Source organism: Diabrotica undecimpunctata, chromosome 1 (assembly GCF_040954645.1).
Source record: "Diabrotica undecimpunctata isolate CICGRU chromosome 1, icDiaUnde3, whole genome shotgun sequence".
In the NCBI taxonomy this organism is placed as follows: Eukaryota; Metazoa; Arthropoda; class Insecta; order Coleoptera; family Chrysomelidae; genus Diabrotica; species Diabrotica undecimpunctata.
The window spans coordinates 122,007,595-122,029,750 of NC_092803.1; the positions used below are offsets into that span (position 1 = coordinate 122,007,595).

General features: G+C 30.8%; 1 protein-coding gene across 1 annotated transcript in view; it reads right to left on the bottom strand.

Moving 5' to 3' along the window:
- Nucleotides 1-10,012: 10,012 nt before the first annotated feature.
- LOC140431316 (uncharacterized) overlaps nucleotides 10,013-22,156 on the bottom strand; it is a 79,251-nt gene continuing 67,107 nt past the window's right edge. Inside the window, exon 4 of the mRNA XM_072519251.1 lies at nucleotides 10,013-10,301. Coding sequence (XP_072375352.1) covers nucleotides 10,244-10,301 — 58 coding nt within the window. The 3' untranslated portion in view covers nucleotides 10,013-10,243. The remainder of the gene's footprint in view (nucleotides 10,302-22,156) is intronic.

Here is a 22,156-nt window from a genome sequence, read left to right on the forward strand (position 1 = left end):
AAGCACCTATGAAATAACACTGTGTTAGAAGAAAGTGAAAAACACTAGCTGCCAAAAATATTAAACTAGAAAAACGGGCTGAGACTAGTGCAAAAGGTAATAAACAGAAAAAATAAAAATAATAAAAAAAACAAATTGCAAAGGAGAGTTCATTATCTTCTGATGCTGATGGAAGTTGGTCGTATGTGAAAGCTTTGTGTTCCGGATATAATTCTGTTCATTAATTATTATTGTAGTTTTTGCACATAGGACCTAGTAACGACATGATAGATAATGATTATAATTTTTACCTTTGTTCTTAAATAAAATATAATTAGGAAGAGGAAAAGACAGTTAAGATTTTATTTCACGTACAGGGAGCTTGCGCATCCGTTTATACATATTTCGGCCTAATAGGCCTCATCAGAACGGCTTTCGCAAACGCTCTGTTTAGAGCGCCAGAGCGTTTGCGAAAGCCGTTCTGATGAGGCCTATTAGGCCGAAATACGTATAAATGGATGCGCAAGCTCCCTGTACGTGAAATCAAATCTTAACTGTCTTTTCCTTTTTATTTTGATATACTCTGTACCAATTGGTAGAAACCAATTCGCTAAGAATTTTGCTTAGTTGAGGAGATATGTTGTGGAATGCAATTTTTAGATTCCCCATGTCTCTCTTAACATCTTTATCAACGTCTGTTTTGCCTTGCAATTCTTAGAAAGCACAGATTAAAGCGGAATTCTTGAATTTGGTTTCGAAAATTAGTCTACGATTTTAAAATATAATTGTGTAAAAAAATATTTTTAGTTTTTAAAATAAATGGTTAATATAATAATTAAACGGAATTATGTATGTACGAAATTAGCCCATTACGTGTAAGGAGATATCCGAATGATTCGGTTATTACCATACTAACGTAGTCATCATTTAAGGTGTTATATTTCTTTAAATGGGGTTTTTATTTTCTGATAAATATCTAAAATAAAAAATACCCCATTTGAAGTAGATTTACTAATAATTTAGTAATAAGGATATTTTAAAGTTATGTGTACGACAATATCCTTCGTTCCCCTATATATAGGAATATGTTCAAGTACAAATGAACACATTTACTACAAAAGAAATAAACGATTTCTAAATTAATACATACGTTAAAATCAATGTATTTCCTAGTGGCACACTATTCAATTAACAACTCATTCACACTGTTTTGCAACTAACGTTTACCTTTACATATGTATGGAAATAATACGTATTCGTATAATTACTGATTTTAATGAATTTTTCTTATATTTCCCAAAAATATTTGGTAAAATATACCGCCAGCCAAACTCTATATTGACAATGCCAAACCATAATAATTTAGCATGGTGACTACTTGGTATGATACTACATACTACCGACCCGATGTATATTTTACGTTATTTCATGACCCATATAATTACAATTTTTTTCAATGGCTCTAACTATGTCAAAGATATAGATAGCACATTACAACCTATTGGTTTTTTATTTCTTCAGCTGATGCAATAAAAGAAAAAGTAGCGTGAGTATGGAAGAATTATAATAGAAGTACAGTGTATAGTTCTTGAAGTTTACAAAAAATTATACGTCGGAGTACAACTGCCAGAAGTGAAACACTATACATTGAGACTATCTGGTATAAAAAATATGTATAAGAATATTAAACGAAATTAATATGAAAAAATAAAGAACAAAATATTCCGTTATTTACGAAAAAAAAAATTAGTCATGTTAAAATTAGTCCAGTCGTCAGATATTTGACCCCTAAAAATCATACGAACAAGATGAATTTTGCCGAGAATATCAATTTTGGGACACCAAAAAAGTTGCAAAAAAGTTTTTTCACTTTTACCCCCGGGTTTCCCCTTAAAACATTCTTCGTAGAGGAGAAAATACTCAAAAAAATCGATTTACTAAGAACCTGTTCGGCGTAGAAAAAAATATTTTGAATAAAAAATGTAGCTGAGATAATTTTGAACACAAATATTAATTAGCACTTTTTCTCTAGAATGAACCATTCTCTCAGAAACAACGCTTGAAGCGACCGGCGGTTTTGAATGTCAGTTGCGGGCGAGAAATCAATGTGAAATAAAATGTGTATCAAGTCGACGGTAAAAATTCGATATCTTTTGATGAAAATATCCTATCAACAAAACTCACAATACGTTTTAAAAGCGAAAAGTGTAGCTTTTTGTGCAATATTTGTATTTTGCCGCAAATCAGTTTCTCTGAATCTGTTCGATAAATAAACGTTGCTCGAATTTTGCAATTTTTACAATTCTCCTAAGATTAATTAAATTTTTCATTTTAGTTGACCGGACATAGTAAAATTTAGATTTCTGGAGACTAATCTTCAAAACCTATAACATGAAATTTGAATTTTGAGTTTTGGCAACAAATTTGAGATATTTGTAATATGACTAAAAAACACAGAATTTAAACTTTTACGTTACAAATGATCACACGTCACGAAAAATGTCTCCAAGGAAATGATTTTGACTGTAATTTGTAGCAGAAGATGAGTAGTTTTGAAAAACGTACTAGCGTAATTGAAAAAGAGCAGTTTGAAATGTTTTAGATTGTTTGTAATGTGAAAGTTTAAATTCTGCGGTTTTTATTCATATTTCAAATCCCTCACATTTGTTGCCAAAACTCAAAACTAAAATTTTATGATATAGGTTTTAAAGATTAGGCTCTAGTTATCGAAACTACTCAGTGGTCGTTTAATAAAAGGATCAGAAAGTGTATTGATCTCATGAGAATCATAAAAATTGGCAAAAATCGCGTCATGTATATTTATTTAACGCCTTTATAAAACTCAGTTTATTTGCGGCAAAATACAAAAATTGCGTACAAAATCTGCACTTTTTACCTTTAAAACGCATCTTGATTTTTGTCGATAGGACACTTGGTTCAAAAGATATCTTCTACATAAAAAATGCTAATCAACAATTTTTCTTCAGAATTATCTTAGCTACTAGAATCTAAGTAGTGTAATATAAGAAATAATAATCTGTTTAATAAAGTTCACTGAATTTAACACCATATTTATTGCGCATAACCAGTGAAAAATAGGTGACCTTGATGAGGATTAGTATATTGCATACGTAAATAGAGAGAAGTTCTCTGCATCTAATATTTGGTAAAAATCATTTTATTGTTGCAATATAAATTATTAAAACAAAGAGATAAGCAAAGATGCACTTTTTGCGCTAAATGCCAAAAATGCCGTGATTAAGTAAAATATGTCTTTGCATGTTTCATGGATTACGAAATAGATGATAATAGATAATAAACCGCCACCATAAAAATTGGAGATAGCTCCACCGACGAAATTGCCATACAACGAGGAGTCAAAGTTGCAAAAGGTGCATTGTGTCCCCAACATTATTCAATGTCTACTGGGATAATTTATTTTAACAACACTTAAGAGAAAGTCATAAACATCGTAGGTCTCCAAATTTTGCTTGATCATATTTACGAAGTAGGAGAGAAATTGGACATTAAAATAAACTAAAACAAAACTAATTTTTAGTCTTTATCCATAACTCAGTAGCAGAGTAATTAATTGGACTCAAATTTGAAAAAGTCACAAAATTGCATATTTAGGAACTCTGTCATAACGGATCAACTGAATCCAGACGTAGAAATAAAACGCAGAATAACAATAACTAAAACCAGTTTTCTGAAAAGGAAGACAATTTTTTGTAGCAACCATCTCAGTTAAGACCTAAGACAAAGAATGATTAAGTGCTATGTTTGATATGTCGGTATGGAATGGACAGGAAAACGGTGGTAAGTGTGGACACTAAAAGTATCAAGCATCAACCGAAGTGAACTATTAGAAATGTGAATTTAGTGAATTTAAGTATGGTCAATAAAGATAGAGAATTACTAAAGACTGTTAGACACCAAAAAATGTTAATATCTGTAAGTCAATAAATCAAAATTTGTCTTTTAGTTAAACTATTTGTATGCATAGTGGCCTATGACATCTCGTAGGTAATTATATGTTCATTAATAATAAAGACACTGTGTAGTACCCTTTTGATACCCGCCTTGTTTGTTTTTTCTTACTTAATATATTCGTTATTTTCTCCCCTTTCATTTAACGTATCACACGCTCCAATCGGACTAAACACAAAGGAGATATTATGTAAGGCCCTCTTAGCAATGCTGCAATGTGTATTTTTTCTGTCTCAACATATTCGCTTCCACCTCTCCTTTCCAATGATGTATGGATTATACGATGTATGATGTACGTCATGATTCGACGAACTATTCTACCCCTATTATAAAACGCTCAAAAAATTATTTAATTCTGCATAATTCTCTTTAACTTGATTTAATTTTATTTAACTCTATTTACCTTTATTTAATTTTATTTTTATTAGCATATTAGTTTTTATTAGTTTTTATTTTATTTTAGTAAAGCGTTGACGTTTGTTAAACATCATTTTATTTTTATAGTAAGTGTATGATTATCTTACCTTTTTTCTTCTTCTTCTTCTTACTCTTTATAAGCAATTCTGCTTGTTTATGGGCGGATTAATACCTCTATGAAAGGTTGTCACTCCATCTTTTGCGCGGTCATCCGACACTTCTTCTGCCGATTGGTGACTTATCTCTTACTATTTTGACGACATGAGTCTCCTACATTCTGCTTATGTGGTTATTCCATTCTTTTTTTCTATTTTGTGTCCATTCATTTATACACTGTACGTTACATTTTCTTCTAATGTCTTCACTTCTCTTTCGATCTCTCAGCGTATTTCCTGTAATTCTTCTCTTTACTTCATCTCTGTTGTTTCCAGTAGCCTTTACGTTGTGGCTGTGTCGGGTCTTGTTTCTGAGACATATGTCATTATTGGTCTTACACTAGCTTTATAAATTCTTGATTTCATCTCAGTGTTAATGTGTCTGTTTCGCCATTTAGTGATATTAAGGCATTCTGCCAGTCTATTTGCTTTTTGTACTTGATCCCTCACTTCTTTGTCCAGGTCTCCACAGCTAGACAGTGTAATTCCCAGGTATTTTATTTCCATTACTTGTTCAATACTGATGCCATCAATTTCTATTTTACATCTGGTTGGTTCTTTGCTACTACTATTGTTTTAGTTTTTTGAGATGAGATTGTCATATTAAATTCTTTTGCTCTTATGTTAAATCTATGGACCAGTTTTGAAGACTATCTTCATTTTTGGCTATCAATATTGTGTCGTCTGCGTAACAGAGTATTTTGATTTCTTTGTTTGCCATTATGTATCCTCTTCCTTTGTTAACGCTTTTAATGATTTCATTTATGAGCAAATTGTCCAAATGAATCCCGTTGTCTTATTCTGCTGTCTATTTCTATAGGTTCTGTAAGTTGTCTATATATTCTGATTTCCATTTTGTTGTTTTGGTAGATGATTTCCATAGTTTATATAATATTTAGGGGAGCTTCTCTATGATACAGAAGATGAATTACATCTTTGAGTCTTACTCAGTCAAACGCTTTCTTTGAGTCAATCAGACACAGAAATGCTGGTCTGGTTTATCTTACCCAGTGACATATAATAAATATATATTATGCGTCATTGCTCTTAGCTTACAATTACAGTAACCTATATTTTCAGCAATTTTCGAAAAAATTAATTAATTCAGATTTCTTTGTTCAGATGGCATTAGGATTTTATATCTAAACTAATATAAAGCTTTAAATTATTTTGTATTAAATTCTACCTTTAAAATATTATTAAAATTAATAATTAATTATATTAATATCTAATAAATACAATATTATTAATTAAACTTATCGTTTCAAAAACAAAATATGATTGAAATATGGTAGTTCGTATTTCTTTCCTAGATGACGTCGTTAGTTTACTGGACAACCGGTTTGACCTGTCATTATACCTTTTATATAGATAGACTGTTAATATTTTTTTATAATAATACTTCACATTTAAGTTCTTTATAAAGTTTGAAAAATCGTAATTTTTCCTTTAAAAATTTTGTTTAATTATTTTGGTAATTTTTAAAATTTCCAAAATTTGTTAAACATAAAATAGAATTAATTAATCATTTACATTTTCATTAGTATTTTGTATTTATGTATAATTACTTCATTTTTATTATCATTATATTTTATTAAAATGGTTTTAAAAAATCGAAAAGTGATATATGTTTTAAGAATTCTGGGAGTGGAAGTATCGTTTAAGCACGGAGCCATAGTTTTTAATTTAATTTATTTTATTTTATTCAATTCGATTTTACTTAATTTAATTTATTTAATTTTGTTTTATTTTATTTTATACAGATATTTATACAAATATTTTAAAATCAAAAGTAACTACGTCGATCCGGTATTTCTGGAGTTGTTATAAAAAAGTTTAAAAAAAATTAAATGACGTCCTATGTAATCGACCTACGTACAAAACCAGCATGTACCTTCTTACGTATAAACCAAATAAATATAAACCAACATAATGCTTTAAATTATTTTGCGAAAAAAATAATAATAAATATTCCTATTATTAATTATCTATGTAATTAATATGTATTAATATATGTAGTTAATATTGTAAGTATTTTTAATTGAACGTATCATTTCAAGAACAAAATATGAATGAAATGTCAGATGTGAGTAGTTCAAATTTTCTTTTCTAGATGGCGCTAGGTTTTAAATCTAAAATAACGTAAAGTTTTAAATTATTTTATAATAAATTCTACCTTAAAAATATTATTAAAATTAATTATTAATAATATTATTATATAATTAATACATACAGTATTTTAAACGGATCGTTTCAAGAACAAAATAGGATTGAAATATGGTGGTTCATATTTGTTTCCTAGATGGCGTCGATAGTTTACTGGACAGTTTGACCTGTCATCATTGACTTATATACGTTAATATACAGTGATGAGTGCCTTACCACCCGGCAAAATAGCGGAAAGGATAGAAGACAGATTAAGTTGTGAGATAGTATGAGATAAAGCTAGTTTTTGACGTGGCTATTTCACTTCAGTCATAATTATACGGATGACCTCGAAAATATTTTATTTCAATAATTTCTGATGTTAGAATAAATGATTGAATAAATTAAGATATATTATAGTAAAAAACATTAATTATTAGCGATTTTAAATTATAAATCTTTAAGTTTATTTAATAATAAAAATAACTTAACTGAAATATTTAATTAAACTAAAGGTAGGTATGTTCAATCCGAAAATATTTAATGTGTGGAGAATTGGCGTAATGGTTAGAGACGTGGTCTAGTGACAAGAAGATTGGAGGTTCAATTCACACCAAGGATAAAATTTTTGTTTTATTCAATCAAAAAATAATAGAAAATATGATACATATTAGGTAAAAAGTTTTCGAAAAACTCATTATTTACAATTTATTCTTATTCCAATGTTAAAAAATAGAAATACAAAATAATTTAAATTCAATTTCAGTTTTACAGTCTTCAGTTGTGATTGCAAAATAATCCGGTTAAGACTGTTTAATGCCAAATCCATCACTAATTTCTCAGTGTTAATATAAATTCCTCTGTACAGGTAATGATTTTCAAAACAATTAACAACATTGTAATGGATGCGCGCGAACAGCTGCCTGCTTTACAGCTAACCAAATCATCAAGCCATCAAAAATAATAACATACCGAGAAGTGTTTTTGCACGGTAAACAGAAACTTTTTATTGAAAAAACAATTCGTGAAAATGGTTTTAACGGTCGAGGAAAAAGTGCAAATTGTTGTCTGGCATGTGAATGGATTATCAGACAACATGATTAGACAACAATTTGTAAATATGTTTCCAAATACGCCGGCTCCAGCACGGTCAACAATTCAGTCTATTATACGTAATTTTTTTACTTATGGATCCGTGTTCACTCCAAGAGGAGTTCGTAGACGAAGGGAGGTAAATCCAGATTTGGAACTAAGGAACACTTTAATTTGTGCAAGTATTGAGCAAAATCCTACCCAATCAACATCTCGTCTCGGAGAACAATATGGAATTTCAAGATTTAGAGTAGGTAAAATTTTGAAAAGACATGGATACCGTCCCTATAAACTTCATAAATCCAACGAACAATTTCCTGGGGATCAATATAGACGTTTAGAATTTTGTCAAACTGCAATGGAAATGTCACATCAAGATGAACATTTTTTAGAGAACGTTGTGTTCACCGATGAATGTACGTTTTCATTGCAGGGCCGTCACAATTCAATGAATGCTCGGTATTGGTCTCGAGGAAATCCTCGTCAGATTTATGTCGCTCGTACCCAGCGTCCTCGAAAAGTAAATGTTTGGGGAGGCATAATAGGGAATCATGTCATTGGTCCATTTTTTATAGACGGTATGTTAACTGGGCGGAAATACTTGGAACTTCTGCAAAATCAAATTGTCCCAGCCCTTCGTAATTTACCAATACCTTTCGATTCCATATGGTTTCAACACGATGGTTCTCCCGCACATAATTCTCGCATCGTCAGTGAATATCTCAGTGCGACTTTTCCTAATCGATTGATTAGTGGCCACGGAGATATTTTTTGGCCTGCAAGATCACCTGATCTTGCACTTTGTGATTTTTTTATGTGGGGATACATCAAGTCCAAGCTATATGGAATTGAAGACGATAGGCCTAATTCTCTCCAAGAATTAAGAGAAAAGATCTCTGATTCAATGAGAGGTATTAGTCCAGAAACATTAACTAATGTTAGACGAAACTTTTATAATAGATTGGGTTATTGTTCTGCTGCTAATGGAGGCTTATTCGAACATTTATTGTAAATACATTTCATTAGAATAATTTTTTTTATTTTTATAGAATTTCTACCTATTTAAATATTTTTGGAAGTACATTTATTTAGAACGTTCTTTTATGTTTGAAGAATTATTACTTTATTTTCGAAAGTACGACATTGTTCTTTCAATAAGATTTTCATGATTTACTATAAACACTTCTAATAAAAACTAAAATAAATGTCTAGTGATTTAAAGCAAAACGATATAATATCTGCATAATTTCAAATTTTTAAAAAAGTAAAAACTTCATGTGGGATTTGAACCCTGAGCGCCTGCATGAGAACATCGTGACTTGAACTCTGATCCATCAAACTTTTATATTTATTTAGTGACAGTTTGGGTTATTGTTCTGCTGCTAATGAAGGCTTACATATTGTAAATACGTTTATTTACAATATTTTTTTTAATTTTGTAGAATTTTTACTTAAGCATACCACTAATCCACGAAGGATAGTGATTATTCAGTGACAAGAGTGTATGAAATCCTCACATCATAGTAGAAATTATTCTTGATTAATAATTTAAAACTTTAGATTAAATAATTACTATTAATTAAATTATTTTATTCACATTTTTGCTTTATTGTGGTCAATCAGTTTTTACTTTATGTGAAATTAAAAAATGGAAATACGTCACACATACGTTACACATAATAATTATGACCGAGGTGATTTAGCTCGAAGCTAACGTCTAAAGGTGTGAGACTATCGATTTATAATGTTAATTATAGGTTTCTACCGATTATTTCCCACCTCTACTACTTTCATCTCTTTTTATTTCACAACGTATTATATTTTCTATCTTTTGCGTTATTTTGTGGGTTCTTAAGGCACTCATCACTGTATAATAATTAATACAGTATTATTAATTAAACGTATCGTTTCAAGAACAAAATATGATTGAAATATGATAGTTCATATTTATTTTCTAGTGGCGCCATTAGTTTACTGGACGACAGTATGATCTGTCATCATAGCCTGTTATATAGATAGATTTCCCCCAACCTATATTTATTTTTGAGGCTTTTTAGTATTTTTCCATTTCTGTAAATCCCTGTTGTGGTCCAATGTTCCTTATCTATTTAATTTTCCCCTATTTTTAACTTTTGTTGGAAGAATTTAGTCACCATATTTTAGTATCATTTTATCATCCGATTAAGATCAAAACCAGTTATTACCAGACTGTACTCAATTATTTCATTCACTAATTTATCTGCTCAGTATCATTTATTTATAGCAATCTATTTATTTACATTTTATTTTAATATTATAAAATATATTTGATGTTCAAATCAACCTATAAAGAATTTTATAAAAAAATATTCGAAACTACTTCCTCTGGAAACTAATGTTTTAGTTTGAAAAAAAGTTAGTGGAGACAATAAATAATAATGAATTCGGGCTTTCGCAAAGGCTGAATACAGTAGACCCATATAATCCTAGTGGTGCCTTTGGGAAACTCTGGTTAAATTTCTTCCGGAGGAATGAGTGGTGTGGCTGAAACAAAAATAATATATATGTTAAGCAAGTTTAACGCAAAACACTGTGAATGCAGGTTTTTATTTATCTAGTTTGAATGATATATTCTAAATTTAAAAATTTATTTTATTATCCTTATTCGATAATTGCAGTCAAAAAAAGATAAAAAAAAGGAATACCGCAAACTCTTGCTTGAGCATGACCAGCCAGTCGTAGTCACGTCACGTAGTAGAGCTGAGAGCAAGTAAGTGTTGTTATGACTGTCGCCGTTTGTCTTTTGTGTTGTTCGCTTGGCTAACTTATAATTGTTCATTTTTGTGATTTTTATTTTTTATCGATATAGATCATAAAAAGCGTAAAGTTGATATTAAAATAGCAAGTTTTTGACCGAATGGACTGTGTTTTACGCTACGCTTCGTGATATACCTGACTCTGTTCCAGTTTGCCTAACACGCAATAAAACTGTCACTCTTAATAAAAATACTAATTTAAAGAGAGATTATAAAATCTAATATAAAAAACTACCCATCAACAGTTTCATCAAAAGATTCTTCTGGAAAGTAAAACTCGCCAAGAAAAGCTCAAGACATATCTAGCTTCTTAAAAAAAAGCACATCCATACTACTTCGAATTATGAGATAGCAAGAAAAATCTGCAGACGTAGCTTATAGTATATATTGGACGCTCAATAAACCATTTTCAGCCATTTTCAGACTCTGAGATGGTTAAAGAATATATGCTAGGAGTGAAAATAAAAAGAATGTTGTTGTTGTTGTAATTCAAGGTATTCCATTGTTGGCAAAAAGCAATACAAGAAGAACCAAAATATTATCTGCAGACAATAAAAATTGGCTGTTGACGATCAAAGTTTATGCTCTGTTAGCTATGGTCGGCAAAGAAAGGGGGCTTGTAAAGCGAATCAAAGAAAATAATGCTGAGCTACTATCTTATCAACGCATAATTCACCAGGCAGCCCTATGTGGGAAACTTAGTGACACTCTGAAAGAGGTTATGAACAACTTGATGAAGTTGATTAATTTTATGAGGTGTCGTTCTGCTCTTCAACACAGGTAGTTCAATATTTTTCTATCTGAGTGTAATTCAACTCATTCTGACTTACTTCAACAACAACAATGTTCGTTGGCTAAGTAAAGGTCAAGAGATTGAACGATTTTGGCAAATACAATAAGAAATAAATACGTGATGAATTCGACCGTTACTTGATGAAAATTCATTTTATCTAACAATAAAACACTGAAAAGTTGTGTTTTCAACACTTCCATAAAATTTATTTTAAATTATTATCATTGCAGCTGTTTTGGCCAAAGTGCTTTTTTCAAGTGATCTTTTTTTGGTATGTGTTTACACTTTATAGTCTTTAACTGAATAAGTTAAGAAGAGGAGAACTGTTTGTCTTAAGTTGGTCATTCAGAATTATGTCTGTATTTTTTAATTTGTTCATTTATCTCCATGTCAAAAAATAACTTCGAGATAAAACTGAATATCATTAAGCAAATAGCAGTAAACAATGGGTACAACGTACACAAAATAAATAAAATTTTAAATCAAAAACTACATAAGAAAGCCCTGAAATTAGTATTTCCACCATCAGAGAAAAAAACCCAGTATCTTCTGCTCAATTACATATACAGGCAAGATAATAACAAAAATAGCCAAACACATAAAAAATAAAGAAATATCACCAGCTTTTAGAACAAACTACAACTTATTGGCTCTTGGCTCTTGCTGTTCTTAATATATTATGCAAATATATTAAAAACAGCAAGAGCCAAAAGAAAAAGCAATTAGACAGCTGTGTACGTAAACTTAAATGTGGCGATTGCCCTAAAACTTACATCGGTCAAACTGGTAGAACTTTTATCAAATGTTTAGCAGAACATAAAAGGGGTTTCAATAATAGAAAAACAGACTCTACGTACGGACTACACCTTCTAAACCATAATCACTATTTTAATGACGAATTTCAAATTCTTCTCATTTAAAATAAAGACCTTAAGCTATCTTTATTAGAATCTATGGAAATAGCTCCTCAGCTTATTCAGTTAACAACTATAAAGTGTAAACACATACCAAAAATAGATCACTTGAGAAAGGCATTCCGGCCGAAACAGCGGTAGTGATAATAATTTAAAATAAATTTTGTGAATGTTTTGAAAACAAAAGTTTTCAATATTTTATTACTAAAAATAAATACCTTCTTAGAAAACTGGAATACTCAAGAAGCAATGAAGCAAGTATTTCCCTGAAAGACATTTGCAATAATTAAATGTGCTCAATACCGAACTACAAGGAAATGAGAAATTAATATGTGGTCTGATACAAAGTGTGTCCTCGTTCCTTCGTTTGGCTCCACATTTCTTTGTGAAACTTCGTTTTCAAAAATAAATTTTTTAAAGAGCAAATATCGATCAAGATTGACAGACGCTCACCTTGAGGATACTATTTGCATAAGCTGCTTCCAGCGTGAACCTAACTTTAAAAAACTCACTCAAGAACTCAAGTGAAATTTTTTATATTGATTTTAAAAATTACTATTTTTATTGGGAATAAGCCACAATTTAAGTTTAACATAAGTTTATTTTTAACGTTTTAATTTCCACTTCGGAGGTTGTTCTAAAAATACAAAACAATACAATACTTTTGATTTTGATTTCAAAACCTATCATTAAACTTACTTATTTGTAACAAGGTAAGGTCTGCAAAAGGTATATTAAACTACAAGACACCTAGTGGAAATTCTAATTACAAGAGTTCACAAAGGGTACCAGATCAAAAAACCTTCTCTTAGTCTACTTTCGCTAAGCGACAAACAATTATAATTTTTTTTTCTATCAAAAATCAAGCTATATTTTTTCTATATATCGATACTATAAAATTAGAAATAAAAAAATATAAAAGAATATACACTCATATTGGTCGAAATACTATTACAACACAATTCTCGTAAATAATGTTAAATCGTCAATTATTACTCTATGTTTTTAATAAACACATTGTGCACAATTTTCTAAACCATTAGAGAACAATTAAAATTTGTGATAATGTTATTTAGGCAAGAAAAGTAACTGTTGCTGCTAAAAGCAGCTATACAAGAATTGTTTGGCAAGCAAGAAAAATATATTAGTATTCCTTGCCTCAAATTATTATCACCTACAACTTTTTTATGATGTAAATCTAGTTATTCCCAAATCCTCAACCTCAATCCAAATTAACTAAAACAGCTTTATCTAACAATTTAAAAAATAAATGAGAAATAGATTTAAATGAAACTGGACCAACTATAAAATAATAAATAAATAAAAATAAAAGTCCCAAGACATTTTAACAAAATTACTGGGCAAAATTATATTCATTTAGACATATAAACTCCATTTTATACACCTCCTGTAGAAAGTCCAAAGGTTATATTTGCAAAATCAAAATACAAAAAGGATGAAAATTTATAAAAATTACAATCAAAATCAGGAAGCAGTTTCCAGTGCGTCATTTATTGAACTAACAAAGGAATTAATTAAAGAAAAAGGTTATGTACCGAATAACTATTCGCCAGCTTTTTCTTGGATGTCCACAGTTCTTCCAACCCAATATTAATACCTTAATAATTTACTATGATGGAAATGTACACGGACTTATTAAAATGTCTACAAAAATATATCCTAAACTCGAAAAAGCAATAAAAAGCAAAATTATTAATGTTTTTTATAAATCTTGTAGTTAAAAAGAAAATTGTCCAAAAATTACCTGAATAATTAATTGACAAACCTGATCTTAGTAAAGGTACAGATATTTATCAGACAGTATCTATTAATAATGTATGTACATATAGTATTCAGTGGGATATACAATGTTTATTTACACTCATATTAAAATACTTTAATGCCAAAAATGGCTCTTGCCATGGTCTTATGGTAAAATGAGACCATGCCATGTGAATGGCGTCAAGACAGGTGATATTTCCGTTACATAAAAAAGGCGATCAGCTCCAGTGTGACAACTACAGAGGTATACTGTTAACAATTGCTTACAAAATACTAGCAAATATTCTCTATGAAAGGCTACAGATTCATTCAATAACACAGATCCTCGAGAAAACATTGAAATTTATTATTGAAACATATTACCTATTTGTCGACTTTAAGGCCGTATACGACAGTGTCAAGAGAACAGTACTATACCAATTAATACGTGAGTTTGATGCGGAAAAAACTCTTGATCCTTTGAGATAAAGTATGGACTCAGACAAGGGAATGCCTTCGCTTGCCTCCTATTTAACATTGCCTTGGAAAAGGCAGTCCGACACACACGAATTAGAGACGGCGGTACTATTTACAATAGATCGATACAAATCTTAGCATACGCTGATGACATTGACATAAGATGTTAAGAAATATTTCCTAGGATTGGAAACGGCTGCGAAACAGGTCGGTCTAGTCATCGACGAAAACAAAACCAAGCACATGTTGGTTACTAAGGATCCTATAGCAAATAAGGAACGGGAAACAGCATTTGGAAGGCATCTCTTTGAACGTGTTGACTGCTTCACATACCTTGGCTCGCTAGTGACTACTACCAATCAAACAAGCGAAAAAATTAAAAAACAAATAAACCTTAAAAATAAGGCATACTATGGGCACCAAAAACAATTCCACTCAAGAAATATCCAAAGAAAAACTAAAATTATTATATACAAAACACTGCTGTGGCCGTTCCGCACATACGGGGTGGAAACATTGACTGTAACGCAGAAGGATAAAAGACTTTTGGGAATATTCGAGCTTAAGATACTCCGCAAAATATTTGGAGCTATAAACGATCAAGGGCAGTATCGTAAAAGATTTAATTTCGAATTATACCAACTCTTTAATGAACCAGATGTCGTAACGTTTATTAAAACACATGACTTGGATGGGCCGGACACATAATACGAATGCCTGACAACATGATTGCTAAAAGCTAATGACCGGAACATCTACAGGAAGAAGAAGCAGATGCCGACCGAGAATTAGGTGGTTAGATGGAGTTGAGACTGACTTAGGGATACTAGAGATCAGAAGATGGCAACGCGTTGGCAGAAACCGAACAGAATGGCGACAAATCTTACAGCAGGCCAGCACAGATGATTGTCGAGCCAAAGGTAAAGACGAAAGTGCATTAATTTCCAATAAATTAAACAAAGTCCAAGTTATTAATTTACACAAATCTAATTTTAAAGGTAAAAAAAAATAACCTTTCAACCTTAGACCAAGATAAAATGAAATCAACCTTCCTGTAGTAGCCAAAAATGATCTTATATAATTTTATGTTTTGTATAAACAAATTTCAAAATTCTGTAATATATATATACCACAATTTATCACCTAAAACTGCTTAGACCCATCTAAAACAATAAGAAATTACGTTTTTAATTGTAATTAACGATATAGTAAATAACACCAGAAGCTCCAATAATGTCGAATATCGTCTTGTAATCTATACTTCTCAAAGAAATGCAAATAAAGCAACAAATCAAACACACTCCAACAAACCACCCAAACCTTAGAAAAATGCTTAAATACAACAGATTGGAAGTTATTTACTTTAGTAACTATATAAATAAGTATATCTAACGCCGTGTGTTTTAATCGGAAGAAAACAACATTGAACATACCGCAGTTGCCGCAGTTAAAACTATTCAATAAAATTCTGAAAAATGTAGATAAGATTAAATATTTATCAGTGACTTTTAATTTCAAAGCTTAATTTGATATGACGCAACCGATAAATATTTACAACTTATTAGTTTGTAGTAAATTACATTGTTCAATTGTGTAAAATTCGCCAAAAGATTCGAGATTGAAACGATTCGATGTAGTACAAAATGTTGCTTTAAGATTAGTCGTGCAAGCCTACAGAACTAGTCCTGTTGAATGTTTATATACCAAAGTTAATGTTTCCCACTCTTTATTAGAATATTATGTCTGTCTAATGTATACAACTGGGATTTTAATTGTTTAAGTGATGGTTAGTCAATTTTGTTATTTATAAAGGGTGATTCATTTAGAGGTACTTTTTTGGTAGGGATTTGATTGAAGATCGTACATGAATACTGTCAAACTGACATTTCACTTTTATTCAGTATTGTTTGACTTTTCATGATGAAAAGACTTAGCCTGGCACAGCTTCTAGAAATTATTAAGTTGTATTTTGAAAATGAGAGTTCTGTGAGGAATGTGTTTCGTGGGCTTAGAGCAATTTATGGTCCACATAATCGGCCTACCGAATGTACAATTCGCTTTACGATTAGTAAGTTTGAAACCCAGTTTTCATTATTGGATAACACGCGACCAAATAGACCACATTCAGCACGCACTGAAGAAAATATAGCGGCGTTAACGGATAGTGTACTCGAAAATAATGAAGAATCGATTCGTCGCCGTTCTCAACAGCTTGGCTTGTCATATGCAAAAACTTATTAGGCGTATTTTACGTAAGGATCTTGGTTTAAAAGCATACAAAATTCAATTAATGCAAGAGCTGAAGCCGACCGACCTTCCGAGTCGTCACCGTTTCAGTCGATGGGCTCTTGATAAGCTTTCAGAAGATCCACTGTTTTCGAGAAAATTTTGTTTTTTTTTTAGATGAGGCCCATTTTTGGCTTAATGGGCAAAAATGGGCCTCAGAAAGGTTTAAGAAAATGGGCATTTTCTTAAACCAAAGAGGTTCAAGAGTTGCCCTTACACCCTAAAAAAACAATTGTTTGGTGTGGTTTATGGGCTAGTGGGATCGTTGGTCTATATTTATTTAAAACAGAGGCCGGCCAGAATGTTACTGTGAATGGAGATCGTTATCTTGCCATGATAACGGACTATTTGGTACCTAAAATTGAAGCTAGTGGTCTCGGCGACATTTGGATCCAACAACATGGCGTAACTTGCCAGACAGCCCGTGAAAGCATGGCTTTACTGCGAGAACGATTCGGTGAACAAATTATTTTACGCTTTGGAACAGTGAATTGACCGCCTAGATCCAGTGACATCTCACCTCCAGACTCTTTCTTTTGAGGTTACCTAAAGTATAAAGTCTACATAAATAAACCAGATACGATTGAGGCATTGAAGGCCAATATTACTCGAGTCATTGGTAAAATACCAATCGAAATGCTGGAACGAGTCATCGAGAATTGGAACTTCAGAATGAACCAACTTAATCGTAGTCATAGCCAACATTTAAAAAAAATTATCTTTAAGAAATAATTGTCAAGAATGGTTCTTTTGTATGATAAATAATATTTTCAAATAAAATTAATTTTTTTCATTATTTTTTCTTGTTGAAAAAATTACCTCTAAATGAATCACCCTTTACCTTTAGAAAAATAAAAATATGCAGAAAAACCCAGACAAGCTAAAAGTTTAAGCTAAAACTTGTAGCTGGTCTGGGTTTTTCTGCATACTTTTATTTTTCCTAAGTTATAAATGATAGAATTGACTAACAACCACTTGAATAATTAAAATCCCATATTACAATCCAAAACGGCCAATCACTTCAAAATCTTTATCTTGCTATCGCCAGTTTTTCTATGGGATCAGGGACAAATATACTTTCTGTGCTTCATTTATACAGATACATAAAAAAAGTCAGTTAGAAAAACTGAGAACTGCGATTGTTACAAAGATTGTTATCCAGAAATGTGCATTACCCAATGTTGAACTATATTACTGTGTTCTCGGGAACTTCTTGTAATTTTGTAATGTATGACAACATTAGAAATCCAAACACAGCAACATGCACCCAGCAACCAAAATGGTATGGAATTTCATCAAATGGAACTTCTCACATAGCATGGTTAGAAAAGTGACAGAAATAATAAATGAATTCAAAAATTAATCAGACAAATTAATCCAAAACTACAAAATAGCTACCAAGATTTCTACTAAAATTTAGGGACCAAGTAATATTAAATTGCATGAGAATAACGTTTCTTAAAGCAATATATGGAAATTAATATAAAATTAAATATATTATTAAATTTATTATCTTTATAAATTCAAATTATTTTATAATGAATATAAAGTAGTGTAAACCATATTTTTTAATAACTTCTAAACCACCACTAATAACCTTTTATAGTTTATGGGTATATTTAAGAAAACGGACACTTCTTCAAAACAGATTTAGATATCTGATAACTAAAAAAGTGTTATTCGAAAAGCATTCGACAACTCCCCAAATAATTTCTTTCTTGCTGCTAATTTTATAGCCTATCTTGAAAACTAAATTGGCAGCAATAATCCTTTAGAAAAGACTTTGGAGATTACGATTAAGATAAAACTGCTACTTTCAGACATGCATTCTATATATCATATGATAACTGATAGGTCATTTAAAGGAAGACGTTCCCGTAAACTAAAAAACTAAAAGCGCAATCTAAAATTCATGCTCTCCAGTATCAAAATCACTTACTTAGTGATCAGCAAGAAATAGCTGAAATGCTAGCAACTAATTTCACAAAAAATGTTCATCCTAAAAAAAACACAATCACAACACTACATAAATGGAAGTACTACGATAATAATAACAATAATCCTGATATTGATTCTCTAAACCACTCCCTTTTAATACGAAAACTTACATACACACTTTATTCATTTAAAACCACATCTCGTTTGTATTTCGTTTGTATGTCACATTGCACTTTAGAGAAAATATAAGAAATATATAATATGATTTCTTGTTGTAAAAAAACACAAATTTGTTGAAGTTATTTATATTTGTATTTGAAAGCGGTTTCCGATGTGAAAATTAAAACGTCAATAAACTTATAGTAACCTTTAATTGTGGCTTATTCCCAATAAAATAGTATCTTTTATAATATTAGTTGACAGTCTGGAAAATTTACAAATATTTGGCGAGAGACAGATATCCTCTCAATTAAAAAACAGGTCAAAGGTCAAACGGATCCAAATTCCTACCTATCTCAGACCTATCTCACTAACCTGTATTATGTGCAGACTTCTGGAAAAAATCAACAAAAAGCTCGTGTGGTTTCTAGAAAAACGGAATTATTGACAAAGCACAATCAGAATTTAGACAACAACGTTGCTCCCTAGACAACCTGATATGTCCTCAAATTATAACTCCGAACATATAACATTAAACGAACTATGTTATGTTACGTTGAAAATCCAACAAATTAATTATTTGTCTGGATTTTAAAGAAGAGTTGTCAGTATATTAGTGCGTTCCTAAAATGCCTTTATACTCCACGGAAATTAGCAAAATTTAAACGTCTTCAGGACATCTCGATAGCCAGGTATTTGACGAGTTTTTTCTATTGTTCTGAAATATTTTCATGTGATGTTAATTCAATTTACTATTTTTACTGAGAATAAGCTACACTTTTACTTTAAAATGTAAATTAAGAAAAAAAGAAAGGTATTCTGGGATAAATAAAAGTAAATAAAGATTTTTTAAAAAACTAATTAAACTAATTAAAAAGACTAATTAAAAAAGTAGTTAGTCCGATTTTAAAAATAAAGGCTTAAAGTTTTATGTTTTATTATAGAATACAAAATCACTTAGAATATAATAAAAAATTTGATTATATTGAATAAATTTTTTGGAAAAATATATTTTTTTTCGTTTGAACAAACTTACAAAAAAATATTAAACTGGACAGCGCAAGGAAGACGAAAGAAGGCAGACCGACATTAAATTGGAGAGAAGGAGTCGACAAACCGCTATTTCGTGACGCTACCCGTGACGAGTTGGCTCCGTGGCACTAGCTCTGTGACGCTCGCCTCAGTCTTTTACTATAGAGAAAAAGTAACACAACGCCAGTATAGAAGCTTTGATTCAAACAGAAATATCGCATATTTTTAAAAATTAAAATTGAAATATCGCTAAGTAGTCCAGTCGTCATAGATTTGGCCTCTAAAAACGTGATGAAGCTTAATTTTGCTGAGAATATTAATTTTGGCACCCCAAAAAAGATACAAAAAAGTTTGTGACTCCTACCCCCGGGCTTCCGCCTAAAACCTCTTGAAGCGGCCGGCGGTTTTGAATATCACTACGCACACGAAATCAATTTTTTAAATAAATTGTGTATCAACTCGACGGTGAAAATTCGATATCTTTTGATCAGAGTGTCCTATCGACAAAAATCAAAATGCATTTTACAGGTAAAGAATGCTTATTGCTTAAAAAAATGTTACCGGTAATACGGTCAGTTTTTATAAAGCTGTTAACTAAATAAACGTTGAGCAACTTTTGCAATTTTTGCAATTGTTAGAGCCTACTCTTCATAACCTATAACATGAAATTTATATTTTAAGTTTTGGCAACAAATATAAGGCATTTGAGCTATGCCTAAAAATGTTGAATTGACACTTTCATATTACAAACAGTTCATCTTATGGGAAATGCTTTCACAGGCATTGGATGATATTTGTAGCTGAGGTTGTGTAGTTTCGAAAACCCTACTTGAGCCATCGAAAAGAAGCAGTTTCAAATGTAGCAGATCGTTTGTAATGTGAAAATTTAAATTCAGTGTTCAAATGCCTCAAATCAAAAGATTTGTTGCCAAAACTCAAAATCGAAATTTTATACTATTGCTTTTGAATATTAAGCTCTAGCAATAAAAATTCCATAGTGACCGGTCAATGGAAGTGATATATTATATTGATATTATGAGAATCGTCAAAAATTGCAAAAACCGCGCAACGTTTATTTATTTAACAGCTTTATAGAAACTTACTTCATTTACGGCAAAATTGAAAAATTGTACACGAAAGCTGCACTCTTTAAAACGCAGTTTTATTTTTGATAATAGGACACTCTGATCAAAAGATATCGAATGTTTACCTTCGATTTGATGCAAATTTTATTTAAAAATTTATTTCGTAACCTACTAACCTACTAATCGCCGGTTGCTTTAAGCATTGTAGAATGGATCATTCTACAGGAAACGTACTAATAAACATTTTTGTTTATTTTGTTTATGTTGATTTCTTGTTGGAAACATTTTTTTATGTCAAACTTTTTTGCATCGTTTGAAGTCCCAAAATTGACATTCTCAGCAAAATTCAGCTTGTTCGTATGATTTTTTGTCTCTTGCGACTAGAGTAAAAAGTTGTGCAAGTAATTTACTCTTTGTATATTTGTGTCTATGTATATAAAGTCCTTCCTCTAGCAACACTATACAACACTTTTTGCATTACTATTTTCTAAACAAAGCAACTTAAACCATAGAGAACATCACTTTCAATAATATGCGTTAAAAAACTGTCAAAGTGTTTAGACGCATTTCAAAGTTTCTCTTAAAAATTTAAATATTTAAACTATTATTTCTTTAGTTCTGAACGTGTAATTAGTGAATAATATTAAAATCAAAATCCTGTTCAAAGTTAAATGTGACAGTGTACTGAAAATCGTAGAATTCTGTGAGTACAAAACTGCATTATTAATAACCTTAAAATCAGAAGTTTAAAAGGCAAAATATTTTATCGATTTCAATTCAACTTATCGATTATTGACAACAACTTTTTGCTGGTTCTTGCTACTAACAAGTAATTAGGCTAGGCTGCTGTTTAATTTTATTAAGTGGCCAAGTCCGGCTTTAGATCCTCTGTGCCAATGTACGTAAATTCTCAGCGGGAAGATGGATGAACCGGAATCAGCTACTACCTCACGAAATATACCCACTACGTCACATATATCTTACTCCAATGCATTAAATAGTTTCAAATATCCTTCAAAAGACCAAGGTATTATACTTTCAACCATACAAGGAATAAAAGTTTTCGAATATATAAAAGCTGTTGGATCAATAGTACAGCCCAAAAATGTTGTTTGGGCATCCAAAATATCAAACAACC